At 44.1% G+C, this 11,971-nt stretch overlaps 1 protein-coding gene and 1 non-coding gene across 2 annotated transcripts; one reads left to right on the plus strand and one right to left on the minus strand.

Moving 5' to 3' along the window:
- Positions 1–250: 250 nt before the first annotated feature.
- LOC123060934 (uncharacterized) lies at positions 251–5,543 on the minus strand. Its single transcript, XM_044483801.1, has 2 exons — positions 2,499–5,543; positions 251–1,297 (listed from the first exon to the last, which is right to left on the minus strand). Exons 1-2 carry the CDS (start codon positions 3,249–3,251, stop codon positions 1,169–1,171), a joined length of 882 nt encoding a protein of 293 aa, XP_044339736.1. The 5' UTR covers positions 3,252–5,543; the 3' UTR covers positions 251–1,168.
- Positions 3,583–3,686, plus strand: LOC123063819 (small nucleolar RNA R71). Its single transcript, XR_006430575.1, has one exon. It is a non-coding gene; the product is annotated as a small nucleolar RNA R71 (small nucleolar RNA).
- Positions 5,544–11,971: the final 6,428 nt, after the last annotated feature.

Genomic DNA, 11,971 nt, shown 5'->3' on the forward strand with positions numbered 1-11,971 from the left:
CGTAATGCTTGAGAAGTTAAAATACTAATACGAGCATACATCAATGACAAGAGAAGATAAAGGACATGAACATAACATGACAAGGACACGCATATAACTATCAAACATGAACAGAGGGAAGAAGCAAGCTTGTAGGACAGAATATATGCATCACATCACAAACAACACAGACATATATGTATATATCACAGGACACCACATACATATGAAGATTGCTATTTCACTAAACAGAGTATGACAGGTCAACTAGTTAGGACATACTAATCAAGCATTTATATTAATACTTCTCAAAGTGATAAGGTATCAACTAGTTAGGACATACTAATCAAGCATTTATATTGAACTTCGAAACTGAACCAAACAGTAGGATATTACACTTATCAAAACTGAACATTACATAGTACTGATTATTACACTTCTGAAGGTTACAGAAATTTGAGAGAGAGAGAGAGAGCAGCAAGGTTGGGAAAGGAGCAGCGGTAGGGGTGTGAGGAGAGAAGCAGCAGAAGTTTTCTGGTTCAGAAAAGAAGACAACAGCAAGAGGCGTGGGCAAGAAGAGAGCAGCAGAAGCAAGTTGAGGACAGCAGCAGCAAGGCAGAGAAAAGAGAGAGCAGCAACAGAAGGTTCCTGGGAGAGGGAGCAGCAGCAGATCACGGGAAAAGGAGTAGCAGGAGGAGTGGAGATCAGCAAGGGGGCGAAGTAGGAGAAGAGCAACAGTAAAGGGATTGAAGGAGGAGAAGAGAGGTGGAGGAGCAGCAAGGGGAAGAAGAAGGGCAGCAGCAAGGCAGGGGAAGAAGAAGGCAGCGGCAGAAGGCAAGGTCGCGCGGGGCACCAGACCCCTGGTCTGGTAGGGCGCACGAGCGATGATGGTGAAGGGGTGGCGCTGATGGATGGTGCAGCGGCGCGAGGTGGTGATGGAGTGGATGGATGGTGGTGTATGGAGGTGCTGGTGGACGGAGGGCGCGGTGGAGCGGTGGCGCGCTGCCACGCCGGCCTGGCCGCGGCGACGGCCAGAGGTGGAGAAGGTTGGGGGAGAGGGAGATGGAGATGCCAGGCTCGATTTGGGAATGGATGCATCTAGGGATTTTGATCCCCATCTGATCTGCCACTTTTATGATTTGGCCCTCCTCTTCTATTCATTTCTTCCCAAGAAGATCCCCTTCTTCTTTTAGTTTGCTCCCCTAGATACTTCTTTTCTTCTCACTGAAGTCCTTGACATATTTCTTTCATGCCCTTCTCTCTTCTGGTTAGCCATGTATTCGGAATCTTGATGATTATAGTGCCTTTGCGCACTTTTCTGCAAAAGAAACAAGTGACAAGTAAATGAATCCTTTATATGATTCTCATTAAAATATGCGGTAATTCATAGCAAGAATTGATTGTCAGATCACAACAGATGCTATATTTGGGTGTCAAATTATATATATGAAATGTGCTTATCAAGTTCCCCCACACTTAAATCTTTGCTTGTCCTCAAGCAATGGCAAATGACAGGAGCAAGAATGTGAACCGTGAGCTGACTAGAGAATGCCAAGTGAAGTAGATCTCCAAACAATGCATGCTTTGGACTTAGCTAGTGAAAATCAATGGTTAGGAGTGCTTCAAAGCGGTAGGATACTAGTAGACTTGACCATTTTAAACTTTTACAATGATAAAAGAGGATCAACAAGTTTAAGTGATGACTATGCCAAATGGTTCCTAAAGAGAGCATGATCCCGAGAACAAAAAGAACTGGAATTAAATCTTGTGATCAAATCACTTATTTACAGAGATAAAGCAATGATTATATTATTATTAGTCTCACCATAGGAACATACCACCGATCCCGAGAACATGATATACACCCGGCTCGACCAATTATTAGTTTTTTTTGTTTTCCTCCCCAAAGGAACATACCACCGATCCCGAGAACATGGTATACACCTGGTTCGACAATTACATTTTTTTAACATAATTAACTCCTATCCGATCCAACCAGATTTCACAAGCCACCGATCCAGGGAACATGACATGCTACTGTTAGGTAAGATCAGATAATTATTCATTATAATATATACTTTTTTTGAACAAAAACAAGAATCATCACTCAACCATGTCTGGTTCACATACTACCGATCCAGGGAACATAGCATGCTAATCCATAGTGGTTAGGTGATTGCTCTCAATGGGAACACACTTAGCACAAGTTCAGCATCTAAACATGGTGATCTAGGTGTATCATAGTAAATGCAGAAAATGATGAAGTTTTCTAGTGAACTAGGGATTTGAGCACTCAAAACTAATAGTTCTCACTAATTTTAGCAAAGCAATCATTGTATAGATCACTAGTTTATAAGGCATTCAGAAATCAGTTCACATATTCACATCAAGCACCATATGTCAAAGGTAAAATTCAATGGGACAACATTTAAGAAATGGCTCAAGCAACCCAAATATCAAATGATTTCAGCATGTATCAATGGATGATATATTAAGATTGGGGTCATGAAGCAGCTCACCGGGCTTTGATGTGGCACTCGCTCGACACCCTCTAAACTGCAGCTCTTCTCTTTTTGCTTCTCTATCCTCATGCCTGCTCCATCTTCACTCTTCTTCACGTGTGCCCATTGCTTCTCCTCATCACCATGCCGTGAATCCACCAGGATCCCATGGGATGTCATCTCGAACTTGGTCAGCTCGCAATGAATGGTATACAAGCGTAAACCTGAAAGAAAACTCAACAAACAAGCCAATACAAGTGTAGGGACAATGCCCTCTAAGTCATCAATAGAGTATCCTATCACATAAGCATATCTATTGAGCATATGATAAATAGATATCATCAACAAATTGCATGGTGCATAGGCAGTATCCATGATATGGCATGTCTTTTTGAGAAAGTAGCGATCATACCTGAGATAGTTAGGAAGAAGCTTCAGGACTACCTCAATTGAAGATACCAAGTGAGGTGTGGTAGTAGAAATTTCCACCGGACTCGTGGCAACAAGTGAAATAGTGGAGCTTGGCTCCTTGACATCTGAATCCACCTCACCATAATCAACCATGAAGCTCTCCATCTCAGGCTCAAGTGTTGAGGAATCAATGCGGCTAACATCATCGAAGGCGAACTTTTCCATATCTAGCTCTAGCAGCACATGATCAATATCAACTAAAGGTGTCTCCTCAATATCAAAAGTAACTAACTGTAGCTCTGGTTCATCCACCGAAGAATCATCACAATGCAAAACTGAATCTAGAATGCTAGTATCCATATGATCTGAAGTGTGTGTGTCAACTAGGATGGTGTCATCATCATCAAAGATAATCCATGAAAGCTCAATCTTGTCACACGGAGAAACTGGTTCTGGCTTTTGTGTAAGAGATTCTTGCTTAGATGAAGTGATTTGTTGCAAGCAAACCAATGAATCAGACGTGGGCTTCTTATTCTACCACTGAAGTTGGTGGAAAGCTATGCTCTCAATCAGCAGAAAAGCATCATCAAGTGTCTTGTTTGTAATAGCTCCACCCGCTGCCATATCAATGTAATCGCGAGTGTCCGAAGTCAATCCTCTATAGAATATCTGCAGCTCTAACCATCTCTCGATCCCATGATTAGGACATCTCCTGAACAAGGCATTGTACCTCTCCCAAGCATCATACAAACTCTCACCTTCACGCTGAACAAAGTTGAAGATATCATCTCGAATCACGGACTGCTTGTGTAGTGAGAAATATTTATCCAAGAATGCTTGTGATATCTCAATCCAACTGTATGACCTTGATGGCAAGGATCGGTACCAAGCACGAGCATCATCACAGAGAGAGAATGTAAACAACCTGCACATGATTGCATCTTGAGGAACTCTGTGGTACTTGACTGTATCTGAATACTCCATGACTCGGTGTAAGTGCTCATAGGGATCCTCAGTAGGCCGTCCTCCAAACTAACATTGTTGAACCAAAGCAATAAGACTAGGTTTCAGCTTGAAGTTCTCTGCCTCAATAGTTGGCCAAACTGGTCCTGTGATATAGCATTGACTTTTGGGCATCCAAAGATCACGAAGCAATGCCATCTTAACCGAGTGTAACTATAGAACAACCTGCAAAGATTTATGATTTCCTACACACGCTCATAAACAGCAAACACTAGTCAGAAGATTAGTATCATCATAAGCCGAAGCAACACCAAGGAAAAAAAGAAACACTGAAAAAGAAATACAGAGTGAATTAAACGATGAAATAAACTAAACCTAGTCTATAGCCTAACACAATCGCTCGACGCTAGTCCCCGGCAACGGCGCCAAAATGATCAATTGTAAGTACAGTGGGGTTTTACGCCCAAAGTGCAAGTGTCGTGTTCTCCACAGGGACTAGGCGATTAGCGGCTAGGTGCGACTAAAGCTAGGTAAGACAATTCAAGTGATGATGCAGGGAAATAAACCTATACTATCTTAGATTATCGCCAAAGAAAATGCCGATAAGAAAAAGTAAATTCAGATTTTACTAAGTTACTTTTTGGTATTTTCGTAATGCTTGAGAAGTTAAAATACTAATATGAGCATACATCAATGACAAGAGAAGATAAAGGACATGAACATAACATGACAAGGACACGCATATAACTATCAAACATGAACAGAGGGATGAAGCAAGCTTGTAGGACAGAATATATGCATCACATCACAAACAACACAGACATATATGTATATATCACAGGACACCACATACATATGAAGATTGCTATTTCACTAAACAGAGTATGACAGGTCAAATACTTCTCAAAGTGATAAGGTATCAACTAGTTAGGACATACTAATCAAGCATTTATATTGAACTTTGAAACTGAACCAAACAGTAGGATATTACACTTATCAAAACTGAACATTACATAGTACTGATTATTACACTTCTGAAGGTTACAGAAATTTGAGAGAGAGAGAGAGCAGCAAGGTTGGGAAAGGAGCAGTAGTAGGGGGCGTGAGGAGAGAAGCAGCAGCAGTTTTCTGGTTCAGAAAAGTAGACAGCAGCAAGAGGCGTGGGCAAGAAGAGAGCAGCAGAAGCAAGTTGAGGACAGCAGCAGCAAGGCAGAGAAAAGAGAGAGCAGCAACAGAAGGTTCGTGGGAGAGGGAGCAGCAACAGATCACGGGAAAAGGAGTAGCAGGAGGAGTGGAGATCAGCAAGGGGGCGCAGTAGGAGACGAGCAGCAGCAAAGCTGCAAAGGGATTGAAGGAGGAGAAGAGAGGTGGAGGAGCAGCGAGGGGAAGAAGAAGGGTAGCAGCGAGGCAGGGGAAGAAGAAGGAAGCAGCAGAAGGCAAGGTCGCGCGGGGCACCAGACCCCTGGTCTGGTAGGGCGCGCGAGCAATGATGGTGAAGGGGTGGCGCTGATGGATGGTGCAGCGGCGCGAGGTAGTGATGGAGTGGATGGGTGGTAGTGTATGGAGGTGCTGGTGGACGGAGGGCGCGGTGGCGCGCCGCCACGCCGGCCTGGCCACGGCGACGGCCAGAGGTGGAGAAGAAGGTTGGGGGAGAGGGAGATGGAGATGCCAGGCTCGATTTGGGAATGGATGCATCTAGGGATTTTGATCCCCATCTGATCTGCCACTTTTATGATTTGGCCCTCCTCTTCTATTTCATTTCTTCCCAAGAAGATCCCCTTCTTCTTTTAGTTTGCTCCCCTGGACACTTCTTTTCTTCTCACTGAAGTCCTTGACGTATTTCTTTCATGCCCTTCTCTCTTCTGGTTAGCCATATATTCGGAATCTTGACGATTATAGTGCCTTTGCGCACTTTTCTGCAAAAGAAACAAGTGACAAGTAAATGAACCCTTTATATGATTCTCATTAAAATATGCGGTAATTCATAGCAAGAATTGATTGTGAGATCACAACAGATGCTATATTTGGGTGTCAAATTATATATATATGAAATGTGCTTATCAAATACTAAAACTATATAGTATGAAAATATGTTTCATGGTGCACCTGATAATATTGATGTCATATTGTGAATGTTTATATTTTTTCAATATAAAGTTAGTCAAACTCTACAAAGCTTGACTTTGACCAAACCCTATATGCGGACTAAAAAGAAATGGAGGGAGTACAGTACCAAGTTGTTACCTAGCCCCAAGTGTGGTGGTTTTGGGTACGGTACCGCCCTTTTCCTTTTCAAGTAGTGAAGCATAACACTTGATTAAGTAGCCGGATGGTGTGCTAAATGTAGGTGTCCGACTGTTTGAAAGAATAATTGAGGTGTGCCCGGTCCGTGCCCGCATTTAGGGGTCCAACTTACCATGTTCCGGCAGTAGTAACTAGAGTATACTAGTCCCTGCGTACTCCCTCTGTTTTTATTTACTCCGCATTTTAGTTTTGCTCAAAGCCCAACTTTGTAAACTTTGACAAATTTCATAGATAGAAATAGTAACATATACAATAACAAATCAATACCATTAGATTCATTATTGAATATACTTTCACATCATATATATTTGCTATTGTAAATGTTCATATTTCTACTCTTACTAGCAAGATGCATGTGCGTTGCATGTAACATCAAGATGCATTTGTATGACTAGTTATGTGCTATTGTAAATGTTCATATTTCTACTCTTACTAGCCAGGATTAACGAGGGAAGGCCTTATTTGCAATTGTGGAGAGGTGTGTGGGTACATTTTTGCAAAATTGCCATAGTTTCCTTCCTATCCGTCAGATATAAATCAAACGGCCTATATTGTAGGATGGCCGACACACCATCATCACCAACTCTGTTTTTTATAAGAGTCCGTCTGATTTATATCTGACGGATAGGACGGAAACTATGGCAATTTTGCAAAAAGATACCCACACCCCTCTCCACATTTGCAAATAAGGCCTTCCTTCATTCATCCTTTTCTCCCACAAGATAAACTACTCATACAAATGCATCTTGATGTTCCGTGCAACACACAGGCATCTTGCTAGTGTACATAAAAAGCAGAGTTGGTGATGATGGTGTGCCTGCCATCCTGCAATATAGGCCATCCGATCTATATCTAATGGATAGGAAGGAAACTATGACAATTTACCCGCACTCCTATCTACATTTGCAGATAAGGCCTTCCCTTGTTCATCCTTTTCTCCCACAAGATCTTGATGTTCCATGCAATGCACGGGCATCTTGCTAGTTTTCTATAAACTAGGTCAAATTTTATGAAGTTTGACTTCAGTTAAACCTAATATGCAGAGTAAATAAAAACAAAGGGAGTATTTTACTCCGTGACCAAGACGGAAGGGAAAACAAGACAACTTATTGTTTATTTCAGCCATTCAAGTATAATCATGCGGCGTTGCTTATTTCTCATTCCTCTCCAACCCTCTTCTCCATCGATCATGCCGCCCTCCGGTCGAGTCCATCCTCCCGCATGTGTCATTTGAACATTTCGCCGAGTATCATTTGCATGTGGGCCTAGACCATGCTTGTATTCCACTGTTGTAATTTGTCCGACATGCATACAAACAAATGGTTCGTTTAAAGTTTCACTTTGCCTCCACTACGTGTCGCTTCCCTCTTAGATTTGACATCCCATTCGGTTCATGCCCAGACACATCTTGATGAGATTGATTGATGTTAAGAGATCAATTGCGTGTCGTGCAAGGAGATAAAGTTTTGGTCTGTTTCTATGATAGAAATGACCCGTGGGGGAGGGGGGTTGTGGGGGTCAAAGGGAGTATATTGTACGTTCATAAGCGAAACGAATGTATTGTACCCACCCTAGTCCTCTTTCATTCGATCTCCGGACCCCGAGATGAAATCGAGAAAAAATGAGTGGGTGCATGTGTGATACCTAAGGTAGATTCAAAATTTTGAACCAGTGACCATAGCATCGGCAAATCATATATAAAGTGTATTCAATGTTCGTTTCGCTTTTGAACGTACAATATACTCCCTCCTATCTTTTCTAGTTTACATATAAGTTTTATGTGTAGTCAAAGTATCTCTACTTTGATCAAACTTACAGAAAAAAGTATCAACATTCAACAACGCCCAATCAATATTGTTAGATTCATACATACTCCTAGATTTGTATTCAAACAGAGATGGTTTCCAATTTGTTTTCAACCACGTGAATGTGCTTGTTCTCGCGCATGCTCTTCCTACTAGTATTTTTCCACGTATAGTCAGTCCAATAATAACTTTTTTAAGCTCCCTTTCCAATAGTACTAGTGGAGTACTGACAACATGTGTAGTAGAGTATGCAGTGCTCATAGTACTCCCTCCTTCCATTTATATAGGGCCTAAGAGCAAGTCTAATAAGGCCTTGTCAGCAGGCTATAAGACTTGTCATGTCATTAAAATCCTACTTGGAGGAGTGAGAAGAGAGGAGAGAGAGTGAAGCGGGCTCTTATATTCTACAGCCCGGCTAAACACATAGATCAAGAAAAAATAGTATGCATGCAACTCTCTTCCAATCATATACCTTGCTCATGCAAATATTAAATGCTTAGAGCCAACCTAATAGCCATTCTAAGAGCCAACTTACATGGCACTTTTGCCTATGTGAAGGAGAGAGATGTGAAAAAGTAAGGGGAGTGAGCTCTCATGCAAGAGCCTAGCTATATACGCATTCCTAGGTAAATACAATAAATATGAAGAAAGAGATGGAGAGGAGATGGGAAAAAGTACTAATACAATAGCCAACCTTATATATTATTTTTTTGCGGGAAATAGCCAACCTTATAGCCCACACTATTGTATGAGTGCATATAGATGATGGCTATAGATGACATGGCAGCTCCTTATAGCCATCGGCTGGCTGTATTATTAACCATGATCTAATGCATTTTTCAAAACCGCCTTTGACTATTGACAAGATTAATGGTACATGAGATGTATAATGTGAAAATTATATCATTAGAAGCTCCTTTTAAATATGAATTTGACCGTATGCTTTGTGTAAGTTGCATGTCATATATTATTACTCTAACATTTGGTCAAAGTTAGCCTCGAAAAATGCATTAGGCCCTGTAGATGGAAGGAGGGAGTAGTAGTGGAAGTGGATCCTCTGACGTAGATATCCCTGCCTTACCCTCCCTTTGGGTCACTTACTGGCGGACCCCATGCCTGCTAGGCCCCGCATGTCAGTTACTCAATGGGTTCAGCCACATCAGGGGATCCTCATCCGTAGTATACTCCCTCTGTTTTTATTTACTTCGCATAAAACAGAGGGAGTGGTAGTATAAATGACGCGGGTGGGGGAGGGGGAGGGACGTCGGTTTGCTCTCAACTGCGGTCCCACAAGCAAGCGAAAATGCAAGACAAAGCGCATTCCATTTGGTGAACGACGTGGAGGGTCCAGCGTACCAGGGTGCAACGCGAACGCTACAAGAGCGATGTACAATCAAAACCAATTGACCTATCATCATCGGAACCACTATTCACACCAGAACTTTCGCTGCTTGGCCTACGCCAGCCACTGCCCCAAAACCACACCTCCTCTCCAGCCCATTCCCCCACCTTTTGATCCCCTAGCCCGCATCAACCGTCCCCTAATTCGTCGGAAAGCCATGGTGCGCCGCAAGATCACGTACTATAAGATGTTGACGCCGGAGCGCCGCACAGAAATCGCAGCGGCGGTCGGCACCACAGACCTCCGTTCCCAAGCTCTCTTTGCGGCGGGCCAATCCCCGCGTTCTCAGGAGCCAAGCTACAAGGAGGAGGAAGTTGATCCAATGTTCATGGCGGAGGTCACGACGCAGAAGGCCCCCGATGGGTATGAGACGATGGACGTCGACTTCGTGCCGGTGTCCGGGTCCCCCATGGTGCAGGTGGACCAACGGTTCAACCTGGCGATACTAAAGGAAGACCGGGAGGTAGAGGCTCAACTCGATGCGGAGCGCGCTCATGCCGCTGCCATCGAGGCTCTCCTGCAGGTGGAACCGGATGTCGTGGATGTGAACAGGGCGCCGGAGGCTCAACTCGACACGGAGCGCGCGGATGCCGCTGCCATCGAGGCCCTCCTGCAGGCGGAACCGGACGTCCTGGACTTGAACCGGGTGGCGGAGGCTCAACTTGACGCGGAGCACGCGGATGCCGCTACCATCGAGGCCCTCCTGCAAGCAAAACCGGACGTCCTGGACTTGAACCGGGCAGCGGAGGCTCAACTCGACGCGAAGCGTGCGGATGTCGCTGCCTTCGAGGCCCTCCTGCATGCAGAACCGGGCGTCCTCGACTTGAACCGGGCGGTGCTCTCGTCCGTGCAGAGAGCCCCCACGCTCTGCGTGAACGAGTAGATGGAGGCCGAGGACAACCACGACGCGGAGACACACGTCGGCAGCTACGGCTGGTTCGCGCCGGCAGCCAAAGACGATGAGGTCGTCTCGTTCCGCGAGCAGTGATAGTTTTTCTTTATGTTGTTGTTTTTAGGGATCTTTTGCTGTGTAAAAACATATATTGTTATGCAAGTCGCCTGACTTTCATCATTTGGGCCAGTCTACCATTTCAAGCGGTTGGATGAATATCCTACGTCTCGTAACCCTTCTTCCTCACCTCTTCTTCTTCCCCAACAGACCACCGCACGGGCCGTACGGATCCACACCAACATGCTGTTGGATAAACATAATGTATGAACGAAAATTATCTGTCAGCGGTAGCACGTGTCAGTGAGGGCGCATTCCCTTGGTTGGGTTTGTGGCGTGCAGGAGTGACTGTGTGAGGGTGAGGTGCAACCGCGGCGTGCAGGAGTGACCGTGTGAGGGTGCGGTGCGACCGCGACAGCCGTGTGCAAGTGTACCTCCTTTTCATTTTGAAAACTTTAGGCAAGCTTGGCAAAAATGTGTGGCGAAGTATGGCAATGCATGGCCTAGACCCAAACAGGATAAGTACGTACGTACTAGGAGTACTAGTGTTAAAAAAGAAAGGTGGGGTTTTCCTTCGCAGGATTAATTGATACAAATCCTCGTTTGACGTGTCAATTAATGCGTATTTTTTCTACAAAGCCCAAAGAGCTAACCATCTCGATCATCATCGCTTGATTAATGCAGCGCCATGCAAACAAACCTTCTCACTTCCGCATGCATGCAAGGGTATATTAATGTCCTTCGTTGCTAGTACGAGGCAAACCCCATCAATTTTACCTCGATTAGTGTTAGTGGTATTTTGCAAATTGTAATTCTGATATACTGGCCTTGTGTAAAAAAATGGAGGTAGTAACTATTTGACTTCCTTCCCCATTGCGGTGACATCGACGATATCTCGAACGTTGTGGTTTGGCGAAGTGCGTTCGATGGGGAACACCATTGAGGGAGACCACGGTAAGTCGTTCACAAGTGCCGCCTACAAGCCGAGACAACCGCCTTATTTGCATCCAGGAAGTCTGTTGAACCAAAGGACGCGTAAATATACTGGTACTACTAGTACACAATAGCGTCGTCCGTCCAGCTGTGCAGTGAGGTGGTTTCTCTAAGAAGACGATGGAGAAGTGGAGTCAGTGAAGAGTGAAATGATGGTTGCTTCATCCGTGCTTTGTGATTTGACGCCTCACTGCTTTGTGATTTGTGATAGAAGGGACAGGGAAGTAGACTCTGTGCTCTATACTGTACATGTGTCCAAGCAAGGGAGAAAGAGGAGAGAAGTTGCATTTTTCTATTCCTTCAATCAATCAATCAATCAATCAATCAGGGAGCTTCGATTCCATCTTTTTGGCTTTGGCAGCACCGTCCATAATGGTTCCCATCGATGACAAAATCTATTTTCACATTTGGCTACACATTGTGGATGCCCTTAACCGTACCACTTGGTTTTGCCCCTGTGTGCTATCCATTTCTGCCCCTAACTGGATGCCACTACTCAAATTTGCCCCTAATTTCAATGTGTGCTCAAATTTACCCCTCTGCCGTTAGTTGCCCTTATAGAAATGCCCTTCTGCGCCGTTACCGTTTGGTCAAACAGCTTTGACCATCATGAAAAAATAGCAAAAAAATTCAAAAAAATCTGAAATTTTGTGCGATCGAAGGT

Source organism: Triticum aestivum, chromosome 3A (genome assembly GCF_018294505.1).
Source record: "Triticum aestivum cultivar Chinese Spring chromosome 3A, IWGSC CS RefSeq v2.1, whole genome shotgun sequence".
NCBI lineage: Eukaryota > Viridiplantae > Streptophyta > Magnoliopsida > Poales > Poaceae > Triticum > Triticum aestivum.

Bases quoted from the DNA above. Each gene is read 5' to 3' on its own strand.
- LOC123060934 (XM_044483801.1), bottom strand. From the start codon at position 3,251: ATGGATACTAGCATTCTAGATTCAGTTTTGCATTGTGATGATTCTTCG. The intron at 1,298-2,498 runs GTGAGCTGCTTC...TTTCTTTTGCAG, and splicing joins GAGTGCCACATCAAAGCCCG to AAAAGTGCGCAAAGGCACTA.